We start from the raw sequence: 15,996 nt of genomic DNA on the forward strand, positions 1-15,996 counted from the left end.
GGGTGGCTAAAACCAGCAAAAGGGGTGGTTAAAATTGGCTTAGCAAAGTTATAGATTACCTTTGCAGGTCTGGGGATCCACTTCAGGGTCTACTCCTCCGGTACACAGGAAATTGTCAGTTACAACGTCTTTGATATCTACTACATCTTTAAAGTCTTCCACTTTCTCTGCATCTTTGAGGCAACCTTGTCTCTGTAAATAAGAAATTAGTAGATTAGGACAGAATGAGAAAAAATCAGAGGAGATTGTGAGTACTTAGAAAGAGCTGCCAGTTCAGACTGAATTTTGGCTGTTCAGAAGTTCAGCAATTAGCCAAACTAAATGGTCAGTTGGCAGACTTAAACCTCAGTTGCACAGGGAATTAAGACTACTTTCACACTGGGACGGGCGTCGGCGGTGAAGTGGCACTATTTTCAGGCGCTGCTTTACCGTCGTTTTAGCGGCACTATTCTAGCAGGGTGGTTTTAACCCCCGCTATCGGCCAAAGAAGGGTTAAAACCAGGCTTTCACACTGAAGAGACAGGAGAGGCTCTTTACAGGCGGCATGCAGGTGCTATTTTTAGCGCTGTACCGCCTGGAAAGCGACTCAGTGTGAAAGTAGCCTAAGGGTCTGCAGACAGGGGGATTTATCCAAGTCTAGAAGCCTCCTTTAACCTTTTCATGCTGGCTGAATGCATATGTGCAGTCTGTCAGTGGATGGGCCTTAGCGTTGAGCAGCCGCATTATATGCGGCCCTGTGTAAAAAACTTACCGCGCTGAGAGCATGGTAGCTGGTGGGCATTGGTAAGCTCCCGATGCATACTTGCGATCAGGAGTTTTATGATCATGTGACCGCTGTGGCAGCCAATTACAGTGGTCACATAACCCGAATACACATCTCTGCCTCACGGTTTTTAGCACTCTTAAAGGGCCGGGTGGCGATTGGCCTGAAGGGATCAAAAATCAATTATTTTAATAACTGCCCCACACTGGGGGGGGGGGGGGCGAGTCAATATCTGGGGCCCCTTATTTTTAAAGGGGATTCAAGATTACAATAAGCCCCCAGTCCACAGACCACCACAACTGCTATGCCAGGTATGTGGGAAAGAGGCATTTGTCTGCATCAACATGAAGACATGGTGCTTTGTCAGGGGGGTCCCTTTTTCAGGGTATGTAGCCTGGTATGATACGGGAGAAGGGGGCCACATGTTCGTCTTCCTCCTTTTCTCGGCTGCCAGGCTGCATGCTGGTATGGATTTTTGAACGTAACCCTGTGCTTTTTTTTTTCTTGTATTTTTGCATTGGGTTGAGCATCAGAATGCAGATCCGAAGGGGGAACCCAAACTGTTGTATGTTTTTCTGTGTGGGGGAGCCCTATTGACATCTGTACCAGATCCTCATTTAAAGGCTAAGTTCACCTTTTTTTTTAATCTAAAATCCAGCTCCCCATGTACCAATATACCAATAATGTGCCTCTGTTGAACAAAAATATTCTTTGATTTCAAAAACAAGGCCTACCTCATCCATGGCTATATTTTGCAGATCACTTCAGAAACTTCCTGATAAACAGACAGGACAGACTAGTCACTAAGATTACCAGCTGACCTCATTAGCACACCTTCACACATCAACTAAGTTTTCACAGCATCCCAAAGGGTGCATACTAAATTCCCTGGTGTCACATGCACCGAACGGGACACCCCTGATATAATGCCTGCCTGGTTGGATACAGAGTGATTGGATTGATGGTGTGTCCTCCTATTATATAGTTTTGGTAAATCTAAAGGAGAGACTGTACGATCAGATTGTATATTGTATGGCCACATGTATACACCTAAAATTACCTAGTTGCACTGTCAGTGTCGATAATTGATAACAGCACACCAAACACAGAAGCAAACACACATTTTGTTACATAAAATAACAGGTGACAAATTCAGTAAAAAACAAAAAGAGCAAAAATGTCCCACAAGCTACTTTGCCAGGTGTAGCACAGCCCATTGAAATCAGAAAAACAAGCCAAAAAACATCTCTTGCTCCCACTACTCTAGGTGTGAATGGGGCCCTGAAAATGAAATTAATGTGTTTACACAAGAACCATGATGTTTCATTCACATCCGTTTCCAAATGCGTGGCAAACTGCACAGAAAATGTGCGCTTCGCCACGCGTTTCAGAAATGCTGCAAATGTGCATCGCGTTTGTGTTGTCATTCCATGTTAAAGTGGTTGTACACCCAGTACAATCACTTTTGCCTACAGGTAAGCCTATATTAAGGCTTACCTGTAGGTGCTTGAAATAGCTCCTAAACCTCCACAGTTTAGGAGATATTTACGCAAGGCCCAAGCACACATGACTACGGTGCATGTGCCGATGTCTTTGGGGCATGCCCACTTTAGAAAGGGCACATTGTGCTGTTTCTAATAGGGGTCATGCCGTGACTGGCAGCTCCTGCACGCATGCACGGGAGTGATGTCCCAAGACTTCGGCCAGTCACAGAGCCGAAATTTGCGGCCCCAGAAGGAAGAGAGGCGAAGATGGACGCTCCCTGCTAGTGGGGACAACGGGGACATTGCGGGCTTCGGTATCAGGTAAGTGACACATAATGGGCTCCTATGTGATGCAGCGAAATAAAGAGGAAGTAAAACCCACCAGGGTTTACTTCCTCTTTAAAGGCTCCCCAAACGCACTGAAAACTGCAGTAATGCACCATGTTCCACTCCAAAAAAAGTACAGGAGCTTCTCTGGGGCAATTGTTGTGCATAGGGCAGCACTTTCAAGTGAATCGGTTGCCCTATGTGTGACGAGTGAAAACGCTCCAAAACACCCAAAACAAACTCATGCGGGAATGTGAGTTTTCACTATGTGGAGATGTGAACGAGGCCTGATAACTGAGTGTTTCTGTCCACTCCCTCCTATGTACTTGTATAAAGATGGCCATACACCATACAATCTGATTGTACAATTTCCTTTAGATTTACCAGAACTATGGAATAGAGGACACACCTTAACATTCCATTCAAGTTGTATCAAATCAGACAGGCCCTTGTACTACATAGCTGATGAAAGATCTAAAAGAGATTGTACAATCAGATTGTATAGGGAGTAGGTGGAAGATAGTTTTGTAATGAGGGAAGAGTGGTCCAAAGTGGTGAACACACCCTATCAACCCTCTTTTGTGATGCAACAAGGAAGTGAAGGCTTCTGGGAGATGACCTAACAGGAAGTGAATGCTGATACAAGCTACAGGAAGTGATGTAATCTGAAAATCTGTTTAAAAATGCAAGTAAAATGACAGGATTCAAAATATCCCATGGATAAGGAGAGAGAGAGAAAATCTCACATGGGTCCAGTGCCAGCACTTCGGCAGGTGACTCAATCCTTAACATCCTCTGATGAAAAGTCAATTAAATCTATGTTTTCAGTCATCTGTGGCTGGGAGTAAAGACGTCTTCCTCTTCACCCAAGCCCTTGAACTGCAGCTGGGAAGAAGGATTGTTTGCTCCATCTCTTGTACCTTTACCTGGCTGCTGGACAGATGCATTCCTCCATCTAAGCTTGTACTGTGCAGAAACAGGTTAGTCAAAGTCAGTCAACACTTACTGCATCCGCCATAAGAGCTTCCATAGCTGCGGGTGGTGGCGGGCAAAGCACACTGTTACTCTGCCCCCCTGCCGATACTTCACCCAGGATTTCAGAGCTATTGGCTGGTACCTCAAGATAGTCTCAGGCAAAGGGAGCCCAGACCTTCTGCTTAGCAGAATCTAGCATCCATCTGTAGGGGGATCTCCAGCTCCCATTCCTGATTGGCCAGAAACGCCAAATCTTCCTGTGCCCAGAGCACTTCTGAGACATTCAGCATCTGGTCTGTGTACTCCAAGATTTCCTGTCAAAGTCTGGGTCCTTGGACAGCCTCCAGAACAACAGACCGCCGTAGCCAAAGACTTCCATCGGGCTGTCATCCGCTGTCCACGGGCACATTTAGGCTACATACCGGCAGAGGGCTCTGTAGCTCTCATCCAACTGCATCTCTGCCTCGACTAGTCTGCTTAACTCATCTGTAACTCCTTGTGCCGTCGTTAGCCCAGTAACAGCATTCGCACTTCGTATTGCAACCAGTATCTTTGCTGGATGGAGGGGAGAATTTTTCCTTGGTGGTGCTGCTTATGGGCTAGCACTTCCTTCCAGAGTTCCCAGCGGACAGAATATCATAATATCCCAGCAGGACCTGCACTGACACTGGTCTCCTGTGCTGTATCCATATCTCTCGTAACCTCCTTCCGAATTCCTCTTCCTTGGCAGCTGGTATCTGTACCTCTCCTCTTCTGCTATCCAGACCTTGGATCCCGGTGGAGATTTGGCTGTCCCATACTGCAGGAAGTATCCCACCGCTTGCCACCAAATGTGATGGAACCGCTTGGCAGCCCGACTATGCGCTTACTTCTGCCAAACCATGCTTCCTGCCTTCCAAACTGTTCCGAGCAAGCCAAGAGCTAATACCAGCCCTTTTTACCCCAATCACCATACACAGACAAGACGTGAGATAAAATCCTAAGGAATGACTGATTATTAGAAACTCACACAGAATATATAGCACACAGTTCAGGTGAGCCTGGTCAAATTATCGTATGCAAAAGGAAATTGTATGCAGAAATATAATTAACATAACTAAGGAACAACCAACATAAACTACGCTACTCCCCCTCTAGCAACTAATAGCTGACATAATAGTGATAGAATTAACTTGAGCTAATTTACTAGTCACTTAAACCAGCCTAGGTAGAGGGGACACAATACTAGCAGACAGAAACAATACAAACAATGGGAGAGATCTACTTAGCATAAACACAATATAGCAGGAGGCCCCAGTGGTTTGAGCTGATTACATTAACATCTGCAGTCATTGCTGGTGTGAGGCATAGAGGCCCCAAATATGGATATGGGACCTCCAGTTCCCAGAGTCTGTGTGTTTTGCGGAGACATGAATCTGAATCAGAAGTAAAACTACTCCACGTATCCCCCAGGTATACACCTCCCAATGAATAGTGTTAAATGCCAGGGCCCATAGTCAGTGGGTAAGAGGCTTGCTCCTAGTCCTCTCCAAAAGCCCCTTTCCTGGTTAGATCTGTCACATTTCTATTTATTATGAAAAGTGAAATTCTGCCCAAAAAGGTGAATTTATCCTTTAAGATAAGGGCCTTGTATAAATGAAGGAAACCCCACCCGCTTTGTTTACAAACAGAACGAAGCAGCTGGCAGTGGTCATTAGGGATAAGCTCAGGCGTGTTCGCATGGACCACGTGCAGAGCTCACCAGGAGACAGGCATTGAGACATTGTCCCGATGTGCGGCTGCAGAGATCGGGAAATGTCTCACTGCCTGTGATTAGCGCAGCGCTGCGCCGACTTCCTGGCAGGCTCTGCACGTGGTCCATGCGAATACGTCTGAGCTCATCCCTAGTGGTCATTTACTGGCAAATTAAACTGCATTTTTGTTATTGTATATATCAGTTTTGCAGTAGATCTCTGTACACATCATACAAATGTGCCACTTAACAGGCAGGTTCAGGACATCCCCCAGATATTGTATTTAAAGGAATTTTGCAATGTTAATGTTGGTTTTTAAACATTAGTAGAATCTCTGCTCCCCACCTAATTAAATTTTTTAAAACTTTATTTTGATTTGGTACATGTTCCCTAGGCCTGGGCGTTCAGCTCATCATAAGTGAGTACCTATTCTTTCATAGCAGACTATAACTGCAAACAGGGTAGGATGGGGAACCTTTGGTTTGGAGGCCAACTAGATCTAACTGGCCCTTTCTATGGTATGGTCAGAATTCTGCAGGCTAAAGAAAGTGTACCACGCAAAGTGTGCCATGGTCCCTCCATAATTGGTTGGCACTGCAAAATCTCTTATGCCGTGTACACACGACCGGACTTTCCGGCAGAAAAGGTCCAACGGTCTTCCTGACGGACTTTCAATGGAGTTCCGACTGACTTCAGAACAAATGGACTTGCTCACACACAAACGGACTAAAGTCTGTTTGAAAGTCCGTTCATTTTGAATGTGATGATGTAAGACTAGACTAAAAAAGAAAGTTCAATAGCCAGTAGCCAATAGCTTCCCTTGCGTTGTATTTGGTCCGTTGGACCAGCATACAGACGAACGGTCTTCCCGATAGGAATTGAGTCCGTTGGACAGATTTGAAACATGTTCTATTTCTAGGTCCGTCTGAATTTTGTGAAGCAAAATGATCTGATTATCCCACACACGATCGGAATGTCCGACGGACTGATTCCATCAAACCTAGTCTGCCGGAAAGTCCAGCCATGTGTACGCAGCATCGGAATAGAAAGAGGGGAGCAGCCAATTTTAGCTTGCTTTTAAAGGTGTGAGGTTTAATTGGTAGAAAGTGGGTATTTCTAAAGGACAAGGTTAGTTTTGAAAGACCTTCTCATATCTTCCAGCATCAGCTTTCTCTGCAACTCTCAGCATTCAGTCACATGACATCTCAGAACTAGGGATGAGCCAAACACCCCCCCGATTAGGTTCGCATCAGAGCTTGTGAACGGATCGAAAATTTGCGCAAACTTTAGAATCCCGTTAAAGTCTATGGGTCTCAAACGTTCAAAATCAAAAGTGCTAATTTTAAAGGCTAATATGCAAGTTATTGTCCTAAAAAGGGTTTGGGGACCCGGGTCCTGCCCCAGGTGACATGTATCAATGCAAAAAAAAAAGTTTTAAAAGCAGTGATTTTAATGATGCTTAAAGTAAAAAAAAAAGTAAAATATTCCTTTAAATATCGTAGCTGGGGGGTGTCTATAGTATGCCTGTAAGGTTGCTCATGTTTCCTGTGCTTAGAACAGTCCCTGCACAAAATGACATTTTTAAAGGAATAAAAGTAATTTAAAACTGCTGGTGGTTTTAATGTAATGTCTGGTCAATATGGATGAAAATCAGTGAAACAAACGGCATAGGTACCCCCCCTCCCCCAGTCCATTACCAGGCCCTTTGGGTCTTGTATGGATATTAAGTGGAACCCCACACCCAAATTAAAAAAAGGACCTTATATACTCAGAACAGCAGTATACAGGCTGTGCAAGACAGGGACTGTAGGTTTGTTGTCAAGTAGAATCTGTTTGTAATTTTGAACTGGTACATTTTTAAAGTGTAGCTCTAGTCAAAAAAATCTATTTTTAAACTTTTTGGAAAACATAGGGAAGGGTTATCACCCCTGTAACATTTTTTTTTTTGCTGTCTCTGCACCTCTTCAGAAGATTTTACCTCACTTTCTGTCCCAATGACAAATGTTTTTTGAAAATTTGGGGTTTTTAGTGAAACAAGGATTGGCGATAAAGCATCAGTGGAGAGGAGACACGTTTTTCCCATATCAACTCTTACAGGAGAGAATTTCCCTTCCTAGGGGTAGATTTAATCTCACTTCCTGTTGACTCCTTCCACTTGCAAGTAGGAGACGTTTGTAAGTTGGATATTTGAAAGTAGCGGCCTGCCCTATATGCTCTTCAGAAATTTGGGCCTAAGGTGTTGGTGTTGCCACAACACTGTAAGTCCTCACAGTTACTCTTGGTGGGCACGGGAACGCCCTGCTGTGAACTATTATATCAAGAATTGCAATTACATGCCATTGTTGAACAGTCGTAGAAAAATTGGGCCTTTGGTGGTGGTGGTGGAGGTGGTGCCATAACATTGTAAGTCCTCACAGTTACTCTTGGTGAGCGCTAGAACAGGCCCTGCTGTGAAATATTATATCAAGAATTGTAATTACATGCACCTGTTGAACAGGGGCAGAAAAAAATGGGCCTTTGGTGATGCTGGTGTTGCCACAACACTGTAAGCCCTCACAGTTACTCTTGGTGGGCGCAGGAATGGACCCTGCTGTGAAATATTAGATCAAGAATTGTAATTACATGTCCCTGTTGAACAGGGGCAGGAAAATTGGGCCCTAGGCACTGGTGCCACAACACTGCAACCCCTCACAGATACTCTAGTTGGAGAGCAGGAATGAGCCCTGCTGCAAAGTATTGCATCAAAAATTGTAATTACACGCCCCTGTTAAACAGGGGCTGAAAAATTGGACCTTAGCCATTGGCGGTGGCGCCCAGAACCAAAAATGTTCTTACAAGCTATCAGCATGATCATTGAGGAGGAAGAGGATAGTCACTCAACATAACAGGATAGTCACTCTGTGTTCTGTGTCAAACAGTTCAGGGGACTCCTCAGGAGGACATGGTGGGGTTAGGGAAGGAGTTACTGATGCTATTGAGCTGAGGGAAGAGGCTGTGTTTGGCAGCTGCTTTGCCAGACAAAGTACCCTGAGCCTGGGTGAGAGAGGATGAGGAGGATGAGGACGGCTTGGTCATCCACTCTACCAAGTCTTTGGCATGTTGCGGCTTAACGCGGCCAGCTGACGGAAAAAAGGACGAGTGTGTCCCATGGCCACATGCTGATGAGGATGCACCGTGTCCACGACCAGCACTGTTGCCTCTAGACACAGAGCCTGCTTGTCCTCTTTTATTGGCTCGTGACTGTCTGCCTCTCCTTGTTGGTCTTCCAGACATATTAATGGCCTGCAGGGAGATGTAGCTGTACAAAGCTGGGACGTATATATATATATATATATATATATATATATATATATATATATATACTGATTATACTGCAGCTAGCAGAATCAACTGCCTGCCTGTAGTATTATTAGTATGAGAACACTGGCAGGTAAAGCTTTAGGTGCACACTGTGCCAAGGACACTATAACAAAATACTGCAGCTCCCTGCCTGTATTGGTATGAGAACGCCAGCAATTGTATTCAGGTAAAGCTTTAGGTGCACACTGTGCAAAAGACACTAAAACAAAATACTGCAGCTCCCTGCTTGTATTTGTATGAGAACACCGGCAATTGTATTCAGGTAAAGTTTTAGGTGCACACTGTGCAAAGGACACTAAAACAAAATACTGCAGCTCCCTGCCTGTGTTTGTATGAGAACACCGGCAATTGTATTCAGGTAAAGCTTTAGGTGCACACCGTGCAAAGGACACTAAAACAAAATACTGCAGCTCCCCGCTAGTATTTGTATGAGAATGCCGACAATTGTATTCAGGTAAAGCTTTAGATGCACACTGTGCAAAGGACACTAACACAAAATACTGCAGCTCCCTGCCTGTATTTGTATGAGAACGCTCGCAATTTTATTTAGGAAAAGCTTTAGGTGCACACTGTGCAAAGGACACAATACACTAAGTGAAAAAAATGCAGCTCCCTGCCTGTCAGTATATTATGAAGAGAATAACAGGAACGGATCTAGCTAAACTGAATACAGTGTATAAATATATATACAACACACCTGGGATGCATATATATCCTCTACACACTGTAACTAACGCTGACTCGCCTGCCTATTCTATCTAACTTAAATAAAATGACACTGTCTCTCTGTCTATCTCTCTCCATCACCGCAACACACTACACAAGGCCGCCACGCAGGTGATATCGCCACGCAGGCGATATCGCCATGCAGGCGATAACTCACCAATGACCTACTAACTGCTAAAACCAATGACCATTACTCCATACTCATACTTTTAGACCTCTCTGCTGCCTTTGACACAGTTGACCACCTGCTCCTCCTCAGCAAATTATGCTCCCTTGGCCTCTGCGATTCTGCCTTATCCTGGTTTTCTCCTACCTATCTCAGCGCACTTTCAGTGTCACTTACAACTCCATCGCCACTGCTCCCCTTCCTCTTTCTGTTGGGGTATTTCCTCCTTCACGATCCCCCCCGCCCCGTGACTTCACCATCAATATCAACAACACAACCATTTGTCCCCCCACACATGCCAGGGTCCTGGGTGTAATCCTTGACTCTGACTTCTCCTTCAGCCCCCATATCCAATCACTGGCTAAATCCTACCACCTTCACATCCGCAACATCTCCAGAATTCGACCCTTCCTGACTAATGACACCACAAAGCAACTCGTTCACTCCTTGATTATTTCCCGCCTTGACTACTGCAACTCTCTCCTTAATGGCCTACCCTTAAGCAGGCTATGCCCCTTTCAGTCTATTATGAATGCTGCTGCTAGACTAATACACCTCACTAATCGTTCCGTGACTGCTGCCCCTCTCTGCAAATCCCTTCACTGGCTTCCCCTACCCCACCATGTAAAATTCAAACCATAACATACAAAGCCATCCACAACATCGCCCCCATCTACATCACCAACCTCATCTGCAGATATCGCCCAAATCATCCCCTCCGCTCCTCTAAGGACCTCCTGCTTTCTAGCTCCCTTGTTACCTCTTATGCTCTCCTTCAAGACTTCTCCAGAGCCTCTCCCATCCTATGGAACTCCCTGCCCCAGTCTGTCCGATCAGCCCCTACCCTGTCCACCTTTAGGAGTTCCCTGAAAATGAATTTATTTAGGGAAGCCTATCCCACACCCACCTAACTGTCCCCGAGCCACCCCCATCAAATCATTCTCTGCAGCTATTATCTTTTGTACCATCACCCCTTCCCTTTAGAATGTAAGCTCTATGAGCAGGGCCCTCCTGTACCTTTTATATTGTACTGTAATTGTGTTGTCCCCCCTATACATTGTAAAGAACTGCGTAAACTGTTGGCGCTATTTAAATCGTGAATAATAATAATAATATAGTGTGGGGCATGTACTAAACCCCCTGAGACATAATTGGCCAAAGCCACCCTGACTTTGGCCACTCATGGCTCTCTGTTTTTTCTGCGCTGTGATTGGACAAAGCATGCGGTCATAGTGCATGCTTGGCCTATCAGCAGCCAGCAATGCACTGAATTATGGGCCGTGACGCACCACTCGAATTTGGTGCGAACGGCCCATAACGTTAGGAATTCGCAGAACGGGCGAACAGATGACGTTCGAGTGGAACATGGGTTTGACTCGAACACGAAGCTCATCCCTACTCAGAACCACAAAGGAAGTCAGTGTGTTGCACAGGTAGCAGGTAGCTACATAATGCCTAGAAAGCTTCACTGACTGTAGGTTCCTATCTGATCAAAGTCGGACTAGAGAAATATTTCCACTCAGGGCCAACAACCCAACTGATTTTATTGGTACCAACCCAGGGAGAAAATATCCCCCAGCCCAGTTCCCTGGACAGCAATTAAAATAGGCCAAAAAGCTTTTTTTTTCCATTTTGGATAGATTAAGGATGGGTTTTATCCCCTCACAGGTTTTTTTCTTTGTCATCTAAGTAGAAGATTTCCCTTCACTTCCTGCCACATAGCCACAACAGGGAGTGAGAGGAAGTGGTCACAGGGTCACCAGAACTAGTGTCCCCATTGGAAGATTTACCCTCTTTTCCTATTCTGTCTGAGAACCCAAAATTTGGGATTTTCTTTCATTGTGAAATTTAGGGATAACAGTGATCAGGACAAACAGAGAGGATGAATCTAACAGGACACCGGCAGCAATAAAAAAAAAATCACAGGTGTTCTAATCCCTCCCCATTCTATCTAAAACCAAAAAAAAAAAAATGTTGCCTTCAGTTATACTTTAAGAAGTGTGGGGAAGTCTGGCATGAGTTTCGGGCTTCCATACTCCTGATACTTTAAATGGAATGGTAAGAACCATTTTTTTTATTGCTCTGTTTCCTCCTGTCTGTCAGGGCTGGCTTAGCCCTTCCTTCTCTGAGCTGGCTGCTCAGCTGTCGGCTAATTGCCAGCTCTCATCTCTCTCCACAGTTACCCAGCTGTTCCTGATCCTGCTCGTCTTACCTGCCTACTTAAAACTGTCCAGCTCACTTCATCTTTGCCTTCGCCTTAGTCACAGCACTAGAAACCATCTCCAGCGTTCCTGTTTAAAGACTGGCTTGCTGACATCCCTTCTGGCTGCTTATCCTGCTTGCTGTTCCTCTACTTGGATTCCTGACTTCTGGCCTGGCTGACTACTCGATCTGGTTAATGGACTCTGGCTATGCTTTGACTGCGCTTACTCGATTTACCTTTTTATTTTTTATTAATAAACAAGTGTGATTTAATTGTAATTCTGTCTCGGTCTGTTTCATGGTTTCTGACACTGTCTCAGCGGCCACTGTCCCCTCATTTCTTGTCCCAATGCTGCAGAAGTGAAAATGAGAAATTTTCCAAATGGGCTATACATAAATAAAACCCTTAGAGTATCTATCCTTTCCCCATCCCAAACCGACAAAAACACTTTCGGATGGAGTTGGGATGTACATTTCCTCCAAAAGTTTAAAGGGAAAATGTTAGCTTACATCTCTTTTCCTCTCTTTTGCCAACAGATCGAATGACCCAATATTGGGGAGATACATGAGTGTTTGGTAAAGAGAATTGGATATTTGCGCTCTTGAATTGCTACACTGTCTGGAAAATCTGCTGCATTTCACAAACTTCCCATGGTGCCCTGGACATTGCTGTGTGCTGTGCTTTCATCCACTGGCTATAGTAGAGCTGGCCATAGATTAGTAGGATTTTATTTAAAGAGGAGCGCCACCTGCAAAAAAATATTAAAAGTCAGCAGCTACAAATACTGCAGCTGCTGACTTTTAATAAATGCACACTTACCTGTTCCAGGGTCCAGCAATGTTGGCAGCAGATTGCTCGTCTCTCTGCTGCCCCCGCCGCCATCCTCTGTCAGAGAATTGGGAAGTGAAGCGCTGCGGCTTCACTGCCCGGTTCCCTACTGCGCATGCGCGAGTCGCTCAGCGCAATGAGACTAGTCCCCGTTGTGTCCTGGGAACTGTGTGTTTCCCAGAACACAACGGGGGGGGGGGGCAGGGCATCTGCGGCTAGCTATTCCCGGAAGTGGGTGCAGATACCTGGATTATACAGGTATCTGCACCCCCCTCCCCCCGAAAGGTGCCAATTGTGGGGGGGTTCCGATGAGCGGAACTTCCACTTGAGGGTGGAACTCCGCTTTAAGTTAAACAAATGTGCATATACTCCTTTATTACTATACAATTACAAAAAATGATATCTCACCACCTATTTATATAAGTGAAAACATAATGAATAAACTACACAGTGTGATCAAAAATTCATAAACAATATTACATAAAATAAAAGTGAAAGGTAAAAAATAAATAAACATAAAAAGTCCCAGTGTCCAATTACAGTGCAAAAGTGCCGAAACGCTTATAATATGAATGCTGTGACTATGACCTACGCATGCAGTGCTCCCAGATCACTAAATAACCAGAAGTGCCACCTCCTTGCCAGATTACCAACATCTCTAAGAAAAAGAGATCAAAAGCACTTGAAAACATATGTAAGATCATTCCCAGGGTCCAACACTTTCCAAACACGTCCAATCAATTCCAAAATTTGCAAGAATGCCTAGCATGTCCTCAGGGATAGTACTAAGAGAACAATCGAAGACCATAGAGTAGTATCACTAAAGCCTTGCCATTTATTATATATACTTTCTTTAACAAAAATCACAGGGTACATAAAGAATCTAACACCTTGGCATTGTCACTGGCGGATGTAAATATGGCACAGGCCGCTGACCCCAACACGTGTTTCGTCTACAAACTAACATCTTCAGGAGACAAGCAAGAGGGCTTGCTTGTCCCCTGAAGACGCCCATTTGTAGACAAAATGCACGTTGGGTGTTGTCAGTGGCTTGTGATGTATTTACATCCCCCAATGATTTTTGTGAGTATAATGTATATGTATAAATTGGGATCAGACCCCACAGAGGTATATAGAACCCAGCTGGATTTGTTAGTCGAATGGGGTTATGGCATTTATGCCCTTAACTCCAAAGAAAGATGGTACTTGGTTCCTAGTGCGTGCAGGATCCCCATAATTCATACGTTACCCGAGATACATAATAATATACAGAACTCTCCAGCATGTCCCATTGTTAATGGGATAGGATCGGTAATGGCACGACTAGGGGAGTATTTGAATACATTTCTCCAACCGAGTGTTAAGGAGACCAGGTCTTATTTGAAGGACACGTCGGACCTGCTACAGTTATTGGATGGGGTTCAACTGAGCACTACATCTGAAACATTTTTGGTAACAGCTAATGTGTGCTCACTGTACACCATTATCCAACATGAGGATGCAGCTTTGGCGTTAAATTGGGCACTCAGTAGAAGATATGATATTCAACATTCACAGAAGCGCTTTTTAGGACATGCACTAGAATATTGCATGTCACACAATTACCTCTGGTGGAGTGGACAGTTCTTCTCGCAACAGGATGGCGTGGCTATGGGTGCTAAATATGCTCCCAACCTAGCCAACCTGTTCATGGTAGAATGGGAAGATAGATATGCTTTTAGTAAAAGATATCCACAACTTAAATTTTATCGGAGATTCATAGATGACCTCCTGTTTATCTGGGAGGGGTCACATGAATCCGTTGTGGAATTTTTAGAAGGTCTAAACCGAAATGACAACCATATAAAGCTGGAATATCAAATCAGTGAGAATAGTATTAACTTCTTAGATGTAATTATTGAAAAAGATGGTAATAAAGTAAATATTAAAGCATATTTTAAACCAACTAATCACAATAGTTATTTGTCAATTAGAAGTGGTCACCATCCCTCATGGATTAGAAATATACCTAGGGGGCAAATGTTAAGAATTTAACGTAACTGCACTAAGTTAGCTGATTATTATCAACAATCACAAGTTCTGAAGATTACATTTTTGCAGAAGGGCTATACAGAGGAGTCTTTGAATAGAACCATCCAAGAAGTATCTGAGATCCCAAGAGAATTATGCCTAAAGAAGAAATCTGAGGTCCAGAGGCCGAATAACCAACACCAACTGGGTTTTATATCTAACTTCCACTGTCAATACAAAGAAATAGAAAGTATATATAAGAAACACTGGCATATACTGTGTAGGGATAGACACTTAGGCGAGGTTCTGAATAGCCAACCTAAAATTTATTTACAGGCGGGCCACAAATTTTGGAGACCAGATAGCTAAAAAAATATTGGACTCTCCAAACCAACAGGCTTTAAAAATTAACCTGAAAGGTTTCTTCGCTTGTAGAAAATATATATGTTGTAGGACTGTGAATATTAGTAATAGGGGTAGAACAGAAATTTGTAACAGGGATGGAGGATCTTTTGATATCAAGGAATTCATAACCTGTAATTCCTCACATGTAGTGTATTTAATGTGATGCCCATGCGGGTTACTATAGGTGGGAAGAACCAAAAGACTGTTAAAAGTCCGTATAGATGAACGCCTGGCTAATATAGGGAAAGGCTTCCGCTATCACAGTGTATCATTACATTTTAAAGAAAAACACAATAAAGATCCCTCTTTGTCACAATTTTGTGGGATAGATACCATCCATCCATCTTGGAGGGGGTCCAATAGGGTAAGGGATTTGTCCCAAAGGGAAACCCGTTGGATTTTTCTGATGAAATGTCTTGCTCCTGGAGGGTTAAACATTGAGGTAGACCTCAATTGTTTTATTAATCATTTTTGATTTTACCATTTTTTTGTGAGATATACTGTGTCATGAAGTAGTTATTGTCCTTAAGCCACTTTCAGCTTCATTATAGCACAGTTATATGACCAATTTTGAGGGTAGTTTCAATCACTAACGAATGTGGGGCATGCACATTTTTGCAATTTTATTGCTAGTTTTTGCGATTTGTTCTATGCGATTTCTCCCATGCGATTTTCTTTGGTTTTTACTCAGTTTTTAATAGCTCCAATCTATATGTGATATAAAGGGATCTTAATTGATCTAGCTAGATATAGGTTGGATTTGTATACTTGAATTTTAAATATTGATCATTTTAATGCTTGTTTTTATGGATAGATCATCCACTATCAGAGTAGTTTGCAGTGATAAATATTTTTAATATAAGTTAATATAAGATGTATCTCCTTCTCTATAATGTTCAGTTTTAGATCTTATACACCAATGCTTTAAAGAGTAGTGTTGTAAAGGTTATGGCATCATCTATGTAAGGTGGGGTTAATTACCATTGCCAAATAGGATGTTCGTTTTTTATTATACA

The 15,996-nt window shown here is 43.6% G+C and overlaps 1 protein-coding gene across 1 annotated transcript in view; it reads right to left on the bottom strand.

The window, feature by feature from the left end:
• LOC143983516 (complement factor B-like) overlaps positions 1–15,996 on the bottom strand; it is a 124,500-nt gene that overhangs the window by 10,673 nt on the left and 97,831 nt on the right. Inside the window, exon 16 of the mRNA XM_077483299.1 lies at positions 60–192. Within this exon, the coding sequence (XP_077339425.1) occupies positions 60–192 (133 nt within the window). The remainder of the gene's footprint in view (positions 1–59; positions 193–15,996) is intronic.

Source organism: Lithobates pipiens, unplaced genomic scaffold (assembly GCF_037356315.1).
Source record: "Lithobates pipiens isolate NorthernLeopardFrog02 unplaced genomic scaffold, aLitPip1_a1.2 Scaffold_1, whole genome shotgun sequence".
NCBI lineage: Eukaryota > Metazoa > Chordata > Amphibia > Anura > Ranidae > Lithobates > Lithobates pipiens.